Below are 14,854 nucleotides of genomic sequence, written 5' to 3' on the forward strand. Positions count from 1 at the left end.
GGCTGATTTGCTCAGTTTGACATGTCTTCATCCAGCCAGCATGTTGCAGCGTGAGCGTACAGACCTTTCATTATCATCAAATTTGGCAACACAGATCAAAGGGCGGAAAAATAAACCACAGAAAAAGAGCATCCTCTCTGTCTTTGATGATGAAAGCGCACGTCCACAGATGTGCTGTAGCCTAAATATAGGTTTTAATCACGGTATTTCTAATTGTGGCATCCATTCAGAATACGTTTTGTAATGAGAACATATATTTCATCAGTGTCTTGATTGGAGCTCATCTTACACAGCATGTTTTATATAAAGGAGACACGTCTATACAGTATCTTTTCAGCGATGCTTTTCATTGGCTGCCTCATTTACGTCATATTTCCTCTTAGACTTTCCAAAACGTGACTAAAGTAACAACATCAAAAGTGCCTGTGACAGATGAGAGCAACTAAGAGCTTAAAAAGTGACATGTAATATAAGTTGTATTCAAAACTGCAAAAATTCCACTTAGTATGAAAATGTCCCCTAATTGCATTTACTCATTAATTAACAGTCATTCTCATGCAGATATTTCCCATCATCAGTGCCTGAAACTGTAAATCTTGGAGCACGGAATAGAATTTACATTACAAATTGCTTCAGATGGGCCACTATTGTAAAATGGAGGCTGCTACTTCTCTGTAATATTAGTCACTCAAACTCGTCACGCCCAAAATTGTGGCTGCAGACAGAACCTCGAGCACATCTTGGGGCTAATAAATGCTTTACTGCTAGACACTACGATGCATCTGTACCCTCGATCTCACAGAGCTTTGTTTCGTGCTGCACATGTGATCTAATAACGATCACTCGTCTTAATCGAGCAGTCTGGTGAGCAGCTCACTGATGAAGACTCCAGCAGCGAGGATGACGAACATGAGCAGCACAGCGAGGCCTCTTCGAAACACCAGCTGCCTGACTGACAGAGCCATGTCATCTGAGGTCTGTTGACCCGCGCTGAGCTCTTCCAGCTTCCCCTCCACTGGACTCAATGAACCGAAGCTGGTCTGTTTGTGGGCAGGTTTCTCATCCAAGTCAAGGGCTGTGAGTGAGAGTTTTAATACATGCGTAATGTTAGTTGTGTAAAAGCACAGCCTGGTCCCACCAAATAGCATATGAATAACACGAGAAAAAAATGTCAGGTGACATTGAACAGGGGTTCCCGAAGTAGGCCGTGGACCGGTAAAGGGTCTTGGGTCATTCAGCACTGGTCTGCGAAAAAACCTAATAGGATGTAAGGGGGCTGTAATTGCTATATATGTAGGCTTCTGCATTGTGTTGTTATTTTCTAGGAAACGCCAATGTTTTCTTCCATATCACAAGGCAAATTATTTCCATTTACCATTAAAATGTTCAAGAAACTGATTTTACTTACAGTACGTACAAGTTTAGATATGACAATGAAAACACTTTACTAGTTAGGTTATGTGTGGGTCAAAGTAGAGTTTTTTGTTACTGGGCCTGTTGAATAAAGGCCCATAGACAGTGAGGATGATGGAGACATTGAGTAGAAAAAAACTAAATTCAATCGAAAATATGACAACAGCTACATTAAATTTGGTTATATGGATACGTTGCTAATGCTCCAAATATCTTGTGTGTGGTGTGCGGGGAAAAGCTAGAAGGAGGACGGAGGGAGGAGGGGAGATGGATCAAACACAAGAGGAGACAGTGGTTTTTATACTGTGTGAAACCAAAAGTCAATGCTGAGCGATCTAAACTTTGCATTCACAAGTGATCTGTATTTAACTTATGTCAAGTAGTTGTTTTTTAACATAAATCATGAACTTCTCATACACCCAATTAGTTTTGGTGTTTAAAGATAACCAAATTGTGACCGTTTCACAGTTAACCACGTCAAAAAGGTTACCATGCGTTTCTGCACGGTAAAAACTAAAATGCGGACGGTATTAAATGACACGTGAGGAGCTTAAAATGCAATGTCCTTATAAGTGGTGTGCTATTTATATGTCATCCCATGAGACCTTGTTGAATAGTTCCTAGGAGGAAGATATCAGTATATAGCAGGATGTAAAATAATAACCCTTTTACCCTCGTTTTCTATCCCAAAGATCTTGTTCCTCTCCAGGATGTTGACTCCTGCTCTTACCAGCGCCTGTTCAGAGATATTTAAGACAGTAACAACATCATGTTTTAGAAACAAAGGCCACAATAGTCACATGTTGCCCACATTGTCGAATTTGCACACACGTAAGTTCATTATAGTTTTATCCAAGATAGCAATGGCACTGTAATCATTGAAGTAGTTGCATTCCTCATGTAACACTCATGAATGTCTTCAGTAGAGTTACTCACCTCTTCAGTGGCTTTCTTCCAGTTTAGTTTCCACAGGAAAAGTGCAAAGACTATGCACTGTGTCAAAACGGAAATTAAAAGCCCCGTCCACAGCCCTGCAACAGAGATGGAAAAAGGACAGTTTATTCATTTGACTGGAAATATGATTAAATTGTCACTAACCGTAAAAATATTTAATCTGTTCTCACCTACAATGCCCATTTTAACAGGGAACATCAAAGAAACTCCAATTGGCAACCCAATGAAGTAGAAACCCACCAAGTTAACCACAGCACCAACCACTGGCTTCCCTGCCCCCCTGACAATGCCTCCCGTCACACCCTGTGGAGGTAAAACCAAGGGAAATCTAAAATATGCGGCAACAAGTCAGGTTTATTTTGCTCAACATGACTGACTATCACGAAAAAAGTTCTCACCGCGAAGGCATCAAAAATATGGATGAAACCGTACATCTGCATGACAACAGCCACCCTTTGAATAATGTCTCTAAAAGCAAATGCAAAAACAAAGACAGGTGAGCGCAAAACTGATCCGAATATATTTTTGATGTCAGGTCATCCCGAGCGATAGAAAGCGTATATGGGACGAAAAGAGATCTTTCCTTGGGCGTCTTTGTACGTATGCCATGAATGCTACTACTTGTAACTAACTACTACAGATGATCATAACCAAGTAAAAAAACAATAACTAAATTCTGTTCGGTTCCGGTTGTAGGCCTGGGTGAGAAAAGTTAATCTGAAGTCCTGTTTGCTAACATTAAGTAACTAAATTAACCATGACAGTGCAAAAATCCAAACTCACATTGCTGTCAAGGATCGGTGTCGATTAACACATGACAAATTACACTTTGTGCAAAGGTCTCTCTGTTAGCTATTATTCATGAGGTGTAAGTCAACACAAACCCCTGAGTGTTGGGTTAGGTGCCAGAATCTGTACTCACTTTTCTGTGGTGAAAATGTAACCAATGACATCCTTAGAAACACCAAGACAAGCTCCGAAGAAACACGAGACAGTAACTGTGCGTAAGAAACACAGAACGTTATTAGATAATAGTGGTAACTATTAGTGCATAATGTGAATTAGCAAGTGGAAGAGACTCAGGAGAACAGATTATTTAAATGGGTAACACATGGCACTTTGAAAAGGCTCTCCTCTGTAACACAATTCGACACAGCAGCCGTTGCCTCCACTGTGGTGGACATTTCTCCAGGCCACATATCTTTTTCATACATGCACAGATGAGGGAGACCTTGCTGGACAGCTTGGCTTGATCTGTGTTCCCAGCACCAAGAGCATTTCCAACCCGAACGCTGGCAGCGACAGAGAAACCCATTGGATACTGTAGAACAGGAAGAGGTGAATGATACAAACCATTCAGGTATCCACACAAATATTACACTCGCATACATTGTGTTCTGTGACTTCATCAGTCCAACCTAACTACAAGAAAAAAACAATGTGAGGGAGTTACCATGTACGCCATCGCAGCCAGCTGATAAACCACAGATTGAGCCCCCAACTCAACCTCACTGATGATGCCTGCCAGGAACGCTGCGATCTCGTACAGCCACCACTCCAGACAATGCATCAGCATGCTGGGGATGGCCAGTTTGAGGAAAGGACCCCACTCCTGCAGGCAGTCTCTTGACCAACCTGCAGCGGCAGATAAAAGGAGGTACGATGGTTTCAGGGTATTTATAGCCTATACGACGACATGCAAACATGTAATGCTGCCATTTCACTGAAGAACTGTGAGACAGTGGTCATTAGCTTCTGTTAGCGGACTCCATCTCTAGACTAACGTTAGCTACTGTTGCTCTCTGTTCGCGAAAAGAGGTTGTTCTTAGGCTAGGTGCTTTTGAGCTAAATGCTAACAACAGTATGCTAACACACTCACAAATGCAATTTGTGCATGCTAATGTGTAGCAGGTTTATTTAACATGTTTCTTATCTTAGTTTAGCATGTTAGCATGATAGCATCTGCTAGTTAGCATTAGTACAGCTGGTAGCAGTGTCATTAGTTTTCACTGATAGAAAGACACATACTGATATCACGTCATTAGGACAGAAGATGTTTCAACATTTTAACACTTTATTTTGCAGGTCTGCAATACGTTTAAACGGAGTAATTCCTCTAACTAAGTTAACGATAATGGGTTTTTTTAATTTTCCTGATAATTAGCACCAAATTACAAACTTTTTCCAGAAACCTTCAAGAATTCATTTGGAAGTAATGGTCAAATTAAACATTATGTTTACCACGGGAACTTACCATCCCATGTAGCTTTGTGCAGTCCCCTGGAACAGATGTACATAAACAAGAAAGCGGCCAAGATATACTGTGAGATAGAATTGGCAGCTGCAGATCCACTTCAGTAGAAACATAGAAAAACAAAGCATACAGTCATTTCCACTGATACAAATGAGTCTTAAGATAAATACTCCAGTTGACTATTGATGCTGTGATTAGTTTAAAGATTATGACTGACAGAGTACACTATTACAGGTATAGTAGTACTCACGCGACCCCTAGATCGAGAACACTGATGAAGATGTAGTTGATTATTACATTTAAGACATTCCCCACGGCTCCTGATATCACCTGAGGCCACATGATGCCCTGTGAGCCAAAGCAAGCTGTTAAAAAAAAGACTCGCCATTTCAACGCATTAGTGCTCCTGCTGTTTATTACTATCTTGCTATATGTGCTTTTTTCCACATGCACAAAATGATCTCATTACAAATTTAGTCACTATTTTGTGTCACACCAGTGGTCTTGAATGGATTGAAAATGCACCTGATTCTGAAGATACCTCCCCTGCAGCTGGTACATGAAGGCAGCCTGCAGAATCCAACATGAGGTGATGAATGGGGTTAATTAGATCAATAATGCAACACAACAAGCACTCAATACAGCGTTTATGGATGGAGATACAAATGACACTTTGTAAAATTGTGGAGAAGGCTGAACTCACAGGCAGAGCCGGCATAAAGATCTTCACATACAGCTGGGAGAGTCTTAATGACAGACAGAAAAAAGGGAAAATTGAAATGTGCAAAAAAAAAATATCACAGTGAATAACTTGATTCATGAGTTACGAGTGGAAATGTAGAATTTGATGTGATACAACGGCATGCTTGAAGTGAATATGACCCACCTGGCGACCTCTGGGCTCTGCCTGACAGCCAGCAGAATGGGCTGAGTGTTAATGAGGACGGCCCAGCAGGGGAAACAGGCTAAGAGCAGAATTAAAACTCCCCTTTGGAGTATCACTCCTACACGCTTTAGGTTACCACTCCCGTAAGTCTGCAAGAAAGGGGTCAGAAAAAGGGGGAAATAACACTGAGACAGGAAAACAAATCTAAAAGAGCATACTGTGAACACGGCAGTAATATAAATATTAATGTATAATATAAATAAAATGAATTGAATACCTGAGATATGACTGTATCACATGCTGATGCCAAACCACAGCCAATGGAAATGCCTGTGACATTTATCACCTGTATGGAAATGAAATATTATTAGTCCAGAAAGAAGAGACAATCATGCTCGGATACATAAATGTCTCAATGATGTTACGTTATAAAACGTTATCCTTAAGAGTGGAACGTCCATCAAATCAGAAACAAAACTCACCGCTATTGCTAACGCCACCCCCGCCAGCTCTGTCTTCCCCAGGTGACCGCAGAACACCATGCTGACGAAGCCGATTAAGTAGCTCATCAACTGTGAAATAAACTGATAAACAAAGTTTTCTTGACTACAAAACATAAATTAACTTCTCCAAACATGAATGAAATATTTAACTACACATGCAACACATACAGTAACTGATTGATTCATTATTCCTGCAAAAAAAAAAAAAAAGCATTGTTTCAAAAAGCTCTGAGGCAAGAAAAAGGTTTTATTTGCTCTGGCAGCTGATGTGTGTTATGCTTTGGTTTTGCTGCAGCTCCTTTGTATTTCTAAACGTCTTTACTACCTTTTCTTCTTGAGAAAATAGTTCCCGTGATTGCTCGTGTAGGTTCTTGACAGCCTTTGGCATCAAAAGGTTTGCACAAAAGGAAACTAAATGTCCTCGTCTATCAACTTCTGGGTTTGTGAGCTGAATGGGAGTCAGTGGATACGTGTTGGGTTCTCTGAATTGCTGAATGATTTTTCTCCTCACAAAATCTTTCTGTTAAGGAGCCACTTGCAACTGTACCTCATTTTTATGGTAAATATAAAATATTGCTTCATTATCTCACTTCTCTTCTTACACAGTGTAGTATGACATTTCACAAGCTGCACTAAACTTACCTTCCTGTTACTTTGATGTGACCTTTGCCCCAAACCTTAATGATTACAGTGCTTTTTCATCCTAAAGTTAGTTACTACACTTTTCACAATCATTAGGGTGAAAAAGCACCGTAGGGTGATAACCATAGTTGGAGGAAAAGGAAACGGTACTGTAGAGTTCCTCCAGTGCTTTGGAGGTCTGGCTTTGTGAGACTACTGTAAGCCAACTCTAAAAGTAGTAAGTTAAGTTAGTTACTTCACTGCTCACACACTGATTTCAGGGATTAGCTAATGTTTGGTTTCTTTGGCTCTTTTTTTTACTCTCAGTGCCTGGAAGAGCTGACAAAAATTAATTTGACTGACGCTGTCTTGTGTCAAACATTAAAGCTTGGCCAGACTAGCAGACTGGCTAACCACGCTAGTGAAGTGATTGTCAAAATGATCAAAAATGCTAAAAACACTATCTACACAAATTAATGGTAAGTAATGTTAACACTACATGTTAACAGATTGAACTAGAGACCTCTAGCTCAATCTGTTTTAGTTTTTTAAATTGTTTCTCTAATTTGTTCCAATTGCTTGAAGTTATTAACCTGTTATAGCAGGAGGCGAGTTGAAAATAATCACTGGTAAAGCACAATCCTTATGTTAAAAAGTAAAGTAGCGATTAAGGCATTTTGTATTCAAATAAACGTATATTCATTTTTATCAGGGTAAGAAGTGACCTTCACTGCCAACTACTAAAAAATAGCTGGTCTCAATTCCAACAGCCACAGAAAAATACACTGAATAATGTTGCAGACTTTAGCTCAGTACCATTAGACCCTTATCACATCTAAACACAGTCTTACCACGGGTCCTGCCAGTTTCAAAAACTGAACTGTTTCATTCTTGTAGGCCGCTGGTACCCAGAGCTTGATGTTTTTCAGCCAGGATCCGCAGCATGAGTCAACACTGTGAGCAGCAGGAGGTGATTCGTCTGTTTTGGCCTGTCCATTTACTCCTCTACAGGCTTTATTTGTAGCTAAATCTTCCATACTGAAATGAGGTTTGGCAGAAAGCAGAACTCAATCCCAAACTGAATGATGTTCGTACAGTACAATACCCTTCGGACACAGACAAGAAGGCTGGGAGTAATCAATAACCAATTACCTGGGTAATAATCAATAACCAAGGCAGTGTCTACCCACCTTGCTCTCTGTCCGTGAGAGTGGGCATGTACATTATGCCGGGGCATTGCTACAAGTCACATCTCTCCACCCCCGACCCAACAAGCTGTGCACTCCTCCAGGAACGCTGCCAAAACGAAGCTGGTTGTTTTCCTTTGAGCTGCTGTGGAGCGTCACAGATCTTCACCGTTTCACCACAGTTCACAGGAATTAAACGCTTTTGGTCAACGCGTGAATGCAAATGCACATAATCAAACACGTTAAATGAGTAACAGGGCTTTCATCCTGTTTAACCCTGCCACTAGCGGGGCATTGATAGTTATGACAATTTGACTGTAGAGAATAAAGTAGAAAAACTTTGTCTTATGAAAGTCCGTCTTGTAAGAGTCTCCTATGACCATAATGAGGGGTTTAAATTATATTTTGCTCCTTTTTTCTGCATATCGGGCATATTTGGCACATGAAGCCATTTTACTTTAGTCATAACTACAAGCAAATGTTCGCAATTAGCAATTCTGCAAAACCACTGATGCATGATTTACTGTCACAGTGTTGCCAGCGTGTGCAGTTTCCCTCCAATTGGGATGGTTTTGGGATGCATTGTGCTAAATTGGGGTGAAAATGGGGCTTGGGCAGGTGGACAGGATTTGGGCTGGTTTAGAAATACATAAATTACTTTAAGTTGGCATACAGTCAAGGCTTGTTGCAGTTTATCAGGTTAGATAAAACCTATTGTTGTTGTAATTTGAGCTGTCCCTTTATTTTGAAAGCAGAGGGCAGAAATGGAAATTAGTTTTCTAGTTGCATTGTACAATGTTGCCTCCTATCTGCGTCATGCGCACCTGAGTTGTTGTTTTATTATTCATATTGACAAAAATTGTGATGAATCACAATTTACTGTTGCTATTGTTTATGAATCATTTGAGTTCTTTACTATTGAAAATATTTGGACATTTTTGTTTATTAATTTGGGCAGATTTGGAGCAATTATTGGGCTGGATAACATCAAACCGATCTGGCAACGCTTGTCACAACAGGCATTCTGTTGCACACTGTGACACAAAAGAGACTTCCAGGTGTGCATAAGGTAATAACATTTTCTTCGCTCCTTTATGCCGATCCACCTGATGCCGTTAACATCCTTTACTGATGGTGGAATGGGTAGCATTATCAGTGGGCTGAAATAAGCAGACATTATAACGAAAGACACAAAACACAGGGTTTAAGAAACAAAGTAATGTACACAGGGATAATATCAAATTAAACATGCTTATGGTTTGAACATTATAAGCTCAAAGTCACTCTATTCTATCCAACCACAACTGAAACAGCAGCCCGAGACTTAACGTGTGATTTCCAGAATATCAGATTATTAATACTCATTTACTGATTACAATTGAAATAAAAATGAAATAAATAGATTTATAACTGATTCACCCACCGTAGACATTTAGCATGGCAACACATTGTTGATCATCCACCAAAGAAAAAAACGTACACGTGCCACCAAACTCCTTCTAGGGGTTTCCAAGTCTGCAACCGCTGTGTCTCAACAGTGGCAGCCTCATTTTCATCCACAAGACAACAACTCTCAAAACAAACACACTCACACCTGAAAGATTCTGCACAAGCACACAAGTTGTATCCTGGTTAAACTACTGACCGTCTTAGATGGAGCATTGTCTCACGCAACGTGCACTTTCATTTAACTTGCAAAACTCTGATATAAATCTCATATTTGCATTATGAAGAGACTGTCACTCTTACGTACTCATTGTTCATCTGTGTTGCTACTATTATACATCTTTTCATCACTTTTGCTCACCTGGAAATAGAGAAGCACGAGAATATCAGTGTGCATTAATATACAATCATTCATTGTGAATTATATCATAAGCATAGCACATGCACAATAAGTTAAGAAATGTCTAAAGATAAACCTTTACAAGAAGACCATGGAGTGTGTCTGCTGATCTCAACCTTCACCAGAAAGAAATCATCGTCGGAGGATGGTAAGTATGTGAACAACCATTATCCTTAACTTTATTTAAAACAGTTTTTCTAATAAAAACGTATTAACTCCAGTGACTCCATCATAAATGTCAATGTCAGTTAACATATTTATCAACCCTACACCAGTATTTGTTGGAACCTGAACTAACCCTTACTGAATGTTAACAATATCCATTTTTTAAGAATTTGGATGATCACAACAAACAAATTGACTTCCACAGATGCCTGCCTTTATATAAACATGAAATAACATAATCAGGCTCATGTAATTGAGTTAAAACAATTAGTTAAGTACATTATTGCGAACACGTGACTTAAAGGAAATAGTTTTGATTTTGGTGTTTCATTATCTACAGTTATAGGACTTCTGGTGAAAACTAACTTTTGCTGTTGGCTGTCAAACTATTTCATGACGGCAGCGATACAGAAAGATCTGACGTTGTGTTTCTCACTCAGACACTTTATTTCCCCTCACTGAGGTGAATCACTGAGTCCGTCACTGTAAAGCAACACACATGCTTGTCACCTTTTCATGCAGTGTGCAATATTCTTCCTCCCATAGTAACACCTCTCAGTGAGGCGCCCCACTCTCTGCTTGTGGCCATGAGAACCTCCCATTGGGTGGTGCTGTTTTGCTCCTGTTTGAATTCAAACGCTCCAAATTTCTGGCACATCAGGCTGCTTCACTGAACTTTGAATGGATTTCTAATCATTTAATCAAATGATACAAACATTCGTTTCTCCTTCAGCTGGTTCAAGTCATTAAACACAGTCAAGCAACCCTGCAACATACAGTCGAACATACTGTCAAACACTCAGTTAATTTCTGCAATTTCAACTGTTTTCTGTGCCTCTGGGGCCAGCAGCAGAAGAGATGATCAGAAAAGAGAAAGGGAAATTAGCGGAGGCCAACGGGGGAGGAAGGGGGTGACACCTAGCGTAGGCTCTCATTCATTTTCCTGGTTCAGTGATGCAGCAAGGCCCACCGGGTCCACCCACCCACCAAATTGTATTCCTCCGGCTCCCCCATCCCAACCACACGCTCACTGAATCACACACACTCACACACACACACGTAAATATGTTCCACCAACCAGCGGGGCCGGCGTCCGCCGTGACGTCACACTGCAGTTCTTCTCGGGCTCCACTGGATGACAGTGGCAAGTCACCGCTTACACATGATGAGCCGTCATTCTTTAATGGCGACCGGTCAGAGTGTGTGTACGTGAGTGCATTTGTATACGTGTTTGTGTTTGTGTGCATGTGCGTTTGGGTGGGGTTTGCGCCTGATGGGTAGCGCTAGGGTATTGAGGAGGAGGAGAGGGTTTATTGGAGGGGGTAGGTGGGTTGATGGAGGTGTAGGAGGCGGGGGCGGGCAGTAAAATCGCAAATGAGAGGAAATTGTTTTGAGTCACAGCAGATTTGGTGGAGTGAGATAAGGGCTGATGACGGTGGTGGTGGTGTGATTAGGATTAGGGTGGAGGGGGGGTTGGAGAGAGTAGAAGGTGGTGGTGGTTGGGGGGGGCGTGGGGGACTGTGTGCATTAAAGGAAGTTTTGGGAGGGGTGGGAGTATTTGCACGCACAGTGTCACTGTGTGTGTGCATTTATCTATGTGTGTGTAGGTTGTGGGTTTTTTTTTTCCTGCTATGAAAGAGGGGAATTGAGGGAAAGATGAGGAGATAGGTGGTTTAGATAATGGCGGCCAAAGAGAGCGGATGAGGGCAGAGCGTGTCACGCAGAAAGATAGAGTGCGATGGAACAAGAAAGAGTGGACGAGACAAAAGAAGTGAACATTTGATAGAGAGACAAAAAAAGGGGAGACAGAGTGCAGAGGGTATACAGAAAGACGGGAGGAAGGGGGGTGCAGGCCGTGGATGAGAGGATGGATGAGGGGAGGAACGTTGAAAGAGTGCCAGAGTGATTTTCAACGTGTTCTCTTCCCCTCTTTGTTGGTTATGTTTGGCGGTGAGAGCTTTAGGGGTTTTTGGGAAGGGAACAATGACGCAGAGGGACCCGTCGCGTCTGCTCCAGCTGATAATGACGATGCCTAAAGACGATAACAATAATAAGTATCTTCTAGTGGAACCCTAAAACCGCTGGCACGTGAACACATACGTCACATATTATCACTCATGACACACTGCACTGGACACACAGACGTGGCTATCTCACGTTGGCAGTGTGTGTGAGGGTGGTCAGAGAGGGAGCGAGCGAGCGAGTGAGCGAGACACAAAGAGAAGAAGGGGAGTGGGGAGGAAAAACGGATTATGCTCCGAGTCTGTCACCTGCATACACTTGACATTCGCATACGGGACAAACGTGGGAGACGCGTGCTGAAAGTCAAAAAAACAGAATGAACACATTGTATGTGAGCAATCTTGTGTAATTTTTGCTTTAATCAGTGCAGACTGTGAAAAAAAATCAAAGGCAGCCACTCAGAGGAAGCTGAACCCACACTGAGAAGCATTATTTTTGAAATGTGGTAAAAACCTGAATGAGACGTTGGGAGGGGCGGGGTGGTGGATGGTGGCGTGGGTGGAGGGGTTTGTCTCGTGTATTTTTGACCACATTTTCCGTTTAAATCTACACAATGTCAGGCGCTTCATTTGAATTTTTTAGACTTTGTCAAAGGGACAAATAATTGAAGCGTGGACTCATCTCGACGGAAAAAATGACGATACAGATGAAAAGTAATTCAGCCGTGACTAAAGCAGATGAAAATTTGCTGTCTGCTCTTTTGATGATGTTTGAGCTTTTGAATTTCTTTGGTGACTCATATAGAAATTACTTGAAATAGTCACAGCGATGCTGCACTCACATTGTGTACTAGGTGCTATAAATATGTTTCGATGTTTCCAGAATTTTAACAGTTTCATGAGGAGGGTTGACAGCAGATGAAAGCTATGCTTCTTCCTCGGAGACGAATTACAATCACAACATGTAACTGTTGAGTCTCTCTCTCTAGGTAATTAGCTTACATTCTGCCTTAATGAACTCCTTGTCTCATCTGCTAAAACATGCATCATGGGAACACTTTGCAATTGCACTGCTGATTTAACAGTGCTGTCCTAATGCAATGGACTAGCCTTCCCAAATGCCACCAACCCTGATTTGTCTTCCATGACTCATCCAGCCTCTAAAACAATGCGGCACCGTGCTGCTCGGTCCCTCATGACACACTGTCCTTTCCATAGCACCCTTGATGAAGCTGCTGGTCTGTCCGCAGGGGTAAACACAAACAGACAGAGCGAAAGGGTGTCTTTGAGCTTGAGCAAAGACGAGAACAGTAATAAGAAAAAATAAAAAAAACCTGGAAGAAGTCAGAAGTAAACAAGTTTTTGAGGACATCTTGGATGACTCAGTCGAGAGCCTCCCATCACGCTCGCTGGGTTATTACGTACGACTGTGTGTTTTAGTGGGGCGCATGATGGGGTTGGAGGGCTGCATTATATATGACATATTCATGATTGGAAGTGATTCTGTGCTTTGTTGACTCATAGACTGAAGAGGCTCATTGACTGTGGCAGCTGGTTGACCTTGGAGAGAAGGCAACCTGTTTCTCTCAGTCTCATTTTCACCCTCAGGAGCTTTTTTCCCCCTCGCGTCTGAGCAAGTGAAGCGGGAGATGTATGATCTGACATGAGAGTCATGGGAGGAGAGCGGCACCTGGACTCACCTACAGCACAAACATACCAGCAGCTTGTGAGGCTCTGAGAGTCCCTCCGCGCTTTAAAACAACCCTTACATGCTACGACAGGCGGCTTAAAACAGCTAAGTGTTGTCTTGTTTTGGAGTTATCGTATCTGTTCGGTCTGTATGATCCCTGATTCAGCCGAGTGGCCTTCATCAGAGCATACGGACCACCTTTTACCTTTTGAAATCTTGTACGCTTACAACTTACACGTGCAACAACACTAAAAAAGTTGAGAGGGCATATCCGTATCTGAAGGAAAGAATGTTCTGAGCTGGGATAATGAATGATTAGCTCCGTTCCAGCTACCTCAAAATGCTGTTTCATTTCCTGATTTGACTGTTTTTACATTAGGTATGATTGTTTCATTTCGTTGTTTCCGAACTGGACTTTGTTGTCAAGTGTACTTGGATCTGGGCCCGGGTCCCTGATGTGAAAGCACCCTCAAGCCCCAGAACTTCTACGAAACATTGTCCAAAAATGATCTGACTGAGCACTTAGAATATTTTTTGTAAGATGCGAGAGTGATTTGGCTGTGACACCTCATCAATCGTTTATCTGTTAGATCTGGCTGTTTGGATGGGAATGCAGGAATGTTTTTCTTTTAGACATTTATTAAGAATCGCTCTCTGAGGCTACAGAGCTCCAGTCCAGAGTCCAGACCTCTTCTTGTTTCCTTGTTGGACCATTTCTTTAGACAATGGCTCCTCTGAGATGCAGGGTGCAGTGCAATTCATTCATTCAAGAGGATAGACAGGATTTCTTGCTTTCTTTGGACGAATGTCGACCACTCTTCATTCTCTGTGACTTGATCGAACGCCAACAGTCGTTTCTGAAAACTATTTTGTTTTAAAGCTCTGATTGATGTTTGAGTGTGTCTCCTTCAGACACCACTGATTTCGTTTCGGGTCAAATGCGAGTGAGAGTGTTGAGTCTTTTTTAGCGTTTACAAAATTATGCTTGGGCCAGGGCAGGATTTGGTCCGGTCCGCATGTTTGTCCATGCGTTAAACATTGTGTTTGAACAGAGTTTGGATAAATATGTGGTCAGACTCTACAGTTAAAGGTCACAACCACAGAGGAAAGAAAAGGTTTTGACCGGGTCCTATCGTGACGTGGACAGAGACCGCTTCCACTCAGCTCTCATCAGTATAAAGTTTTCAACTCGGTAAGTGGTACCGAAAAATTAATGATCAATATGTCTCTCATTGACAGTGTTGCCATGGCAATGCCATGAAAAAGCTAATAGCTGCTCTGTGGTCTTTCACACCTGAATGTTTCCAGTCTCCTGAAAGTTGCATAAACCACTTAACTAAAATGAACAGATACAAAATGAGATGCTTGAAAAGA

At 41.7% G+C, this 14,854-nt stretch overlaps 1 protein-coding gene across 1 annotated transcript; it reads right to left on the reverse strand.

The window, feature by feature from the left end:
- Positions 1-815: 815 nt before the first annotated feature.
- On the reverse strand, positions 816-7,668 carry LOC311269319 (multidrug and toxin extrusion protein 1-like; the record flags this gene model as incomplete). Its single annotated transcript, XM_084373396.1, has 16 exons — positions 816-1,075; positions 2,086-2,149; positions 2,350-2,444; positions 2,538-2,670; positions 2,766-2,835; positions 3,290-3,365; positions 3,580-3,688; positions 3,821-4,002; positions 4,622-4,719; positions 4,872-4,969; positions 5,147-5,191; positions 5,325-5,367; positions 5,508-5,656; positions 5,785-5,853; positions 5,990-6,091; positions 7,483-7,668. The coding sequence occupies 16 exons, from the start codon at positions 7,666-7,668 to the stop codon at positions 849-851; spliced, it is 1,746 nt and encodes a 581-aa protein (XP_084229522.1). The 3' UTR covers positions 816-848.
- Between the last annotated feature and the right edge of the window lie 7,186 nt (positions 7,669-14,854).

Source organism: Pagrus pagrus, assembly GCF_965226575.1.
Source record: "Pagrus pagrus genome assembly, chromosome: 14".
Taxonomy (NCBI): domain Eukaryota; kingdom Metazoa; phylum Chordata; class Actinopteri; order Spariformes; family Sparidae; genus Pagrus; species Pagrus pagrus.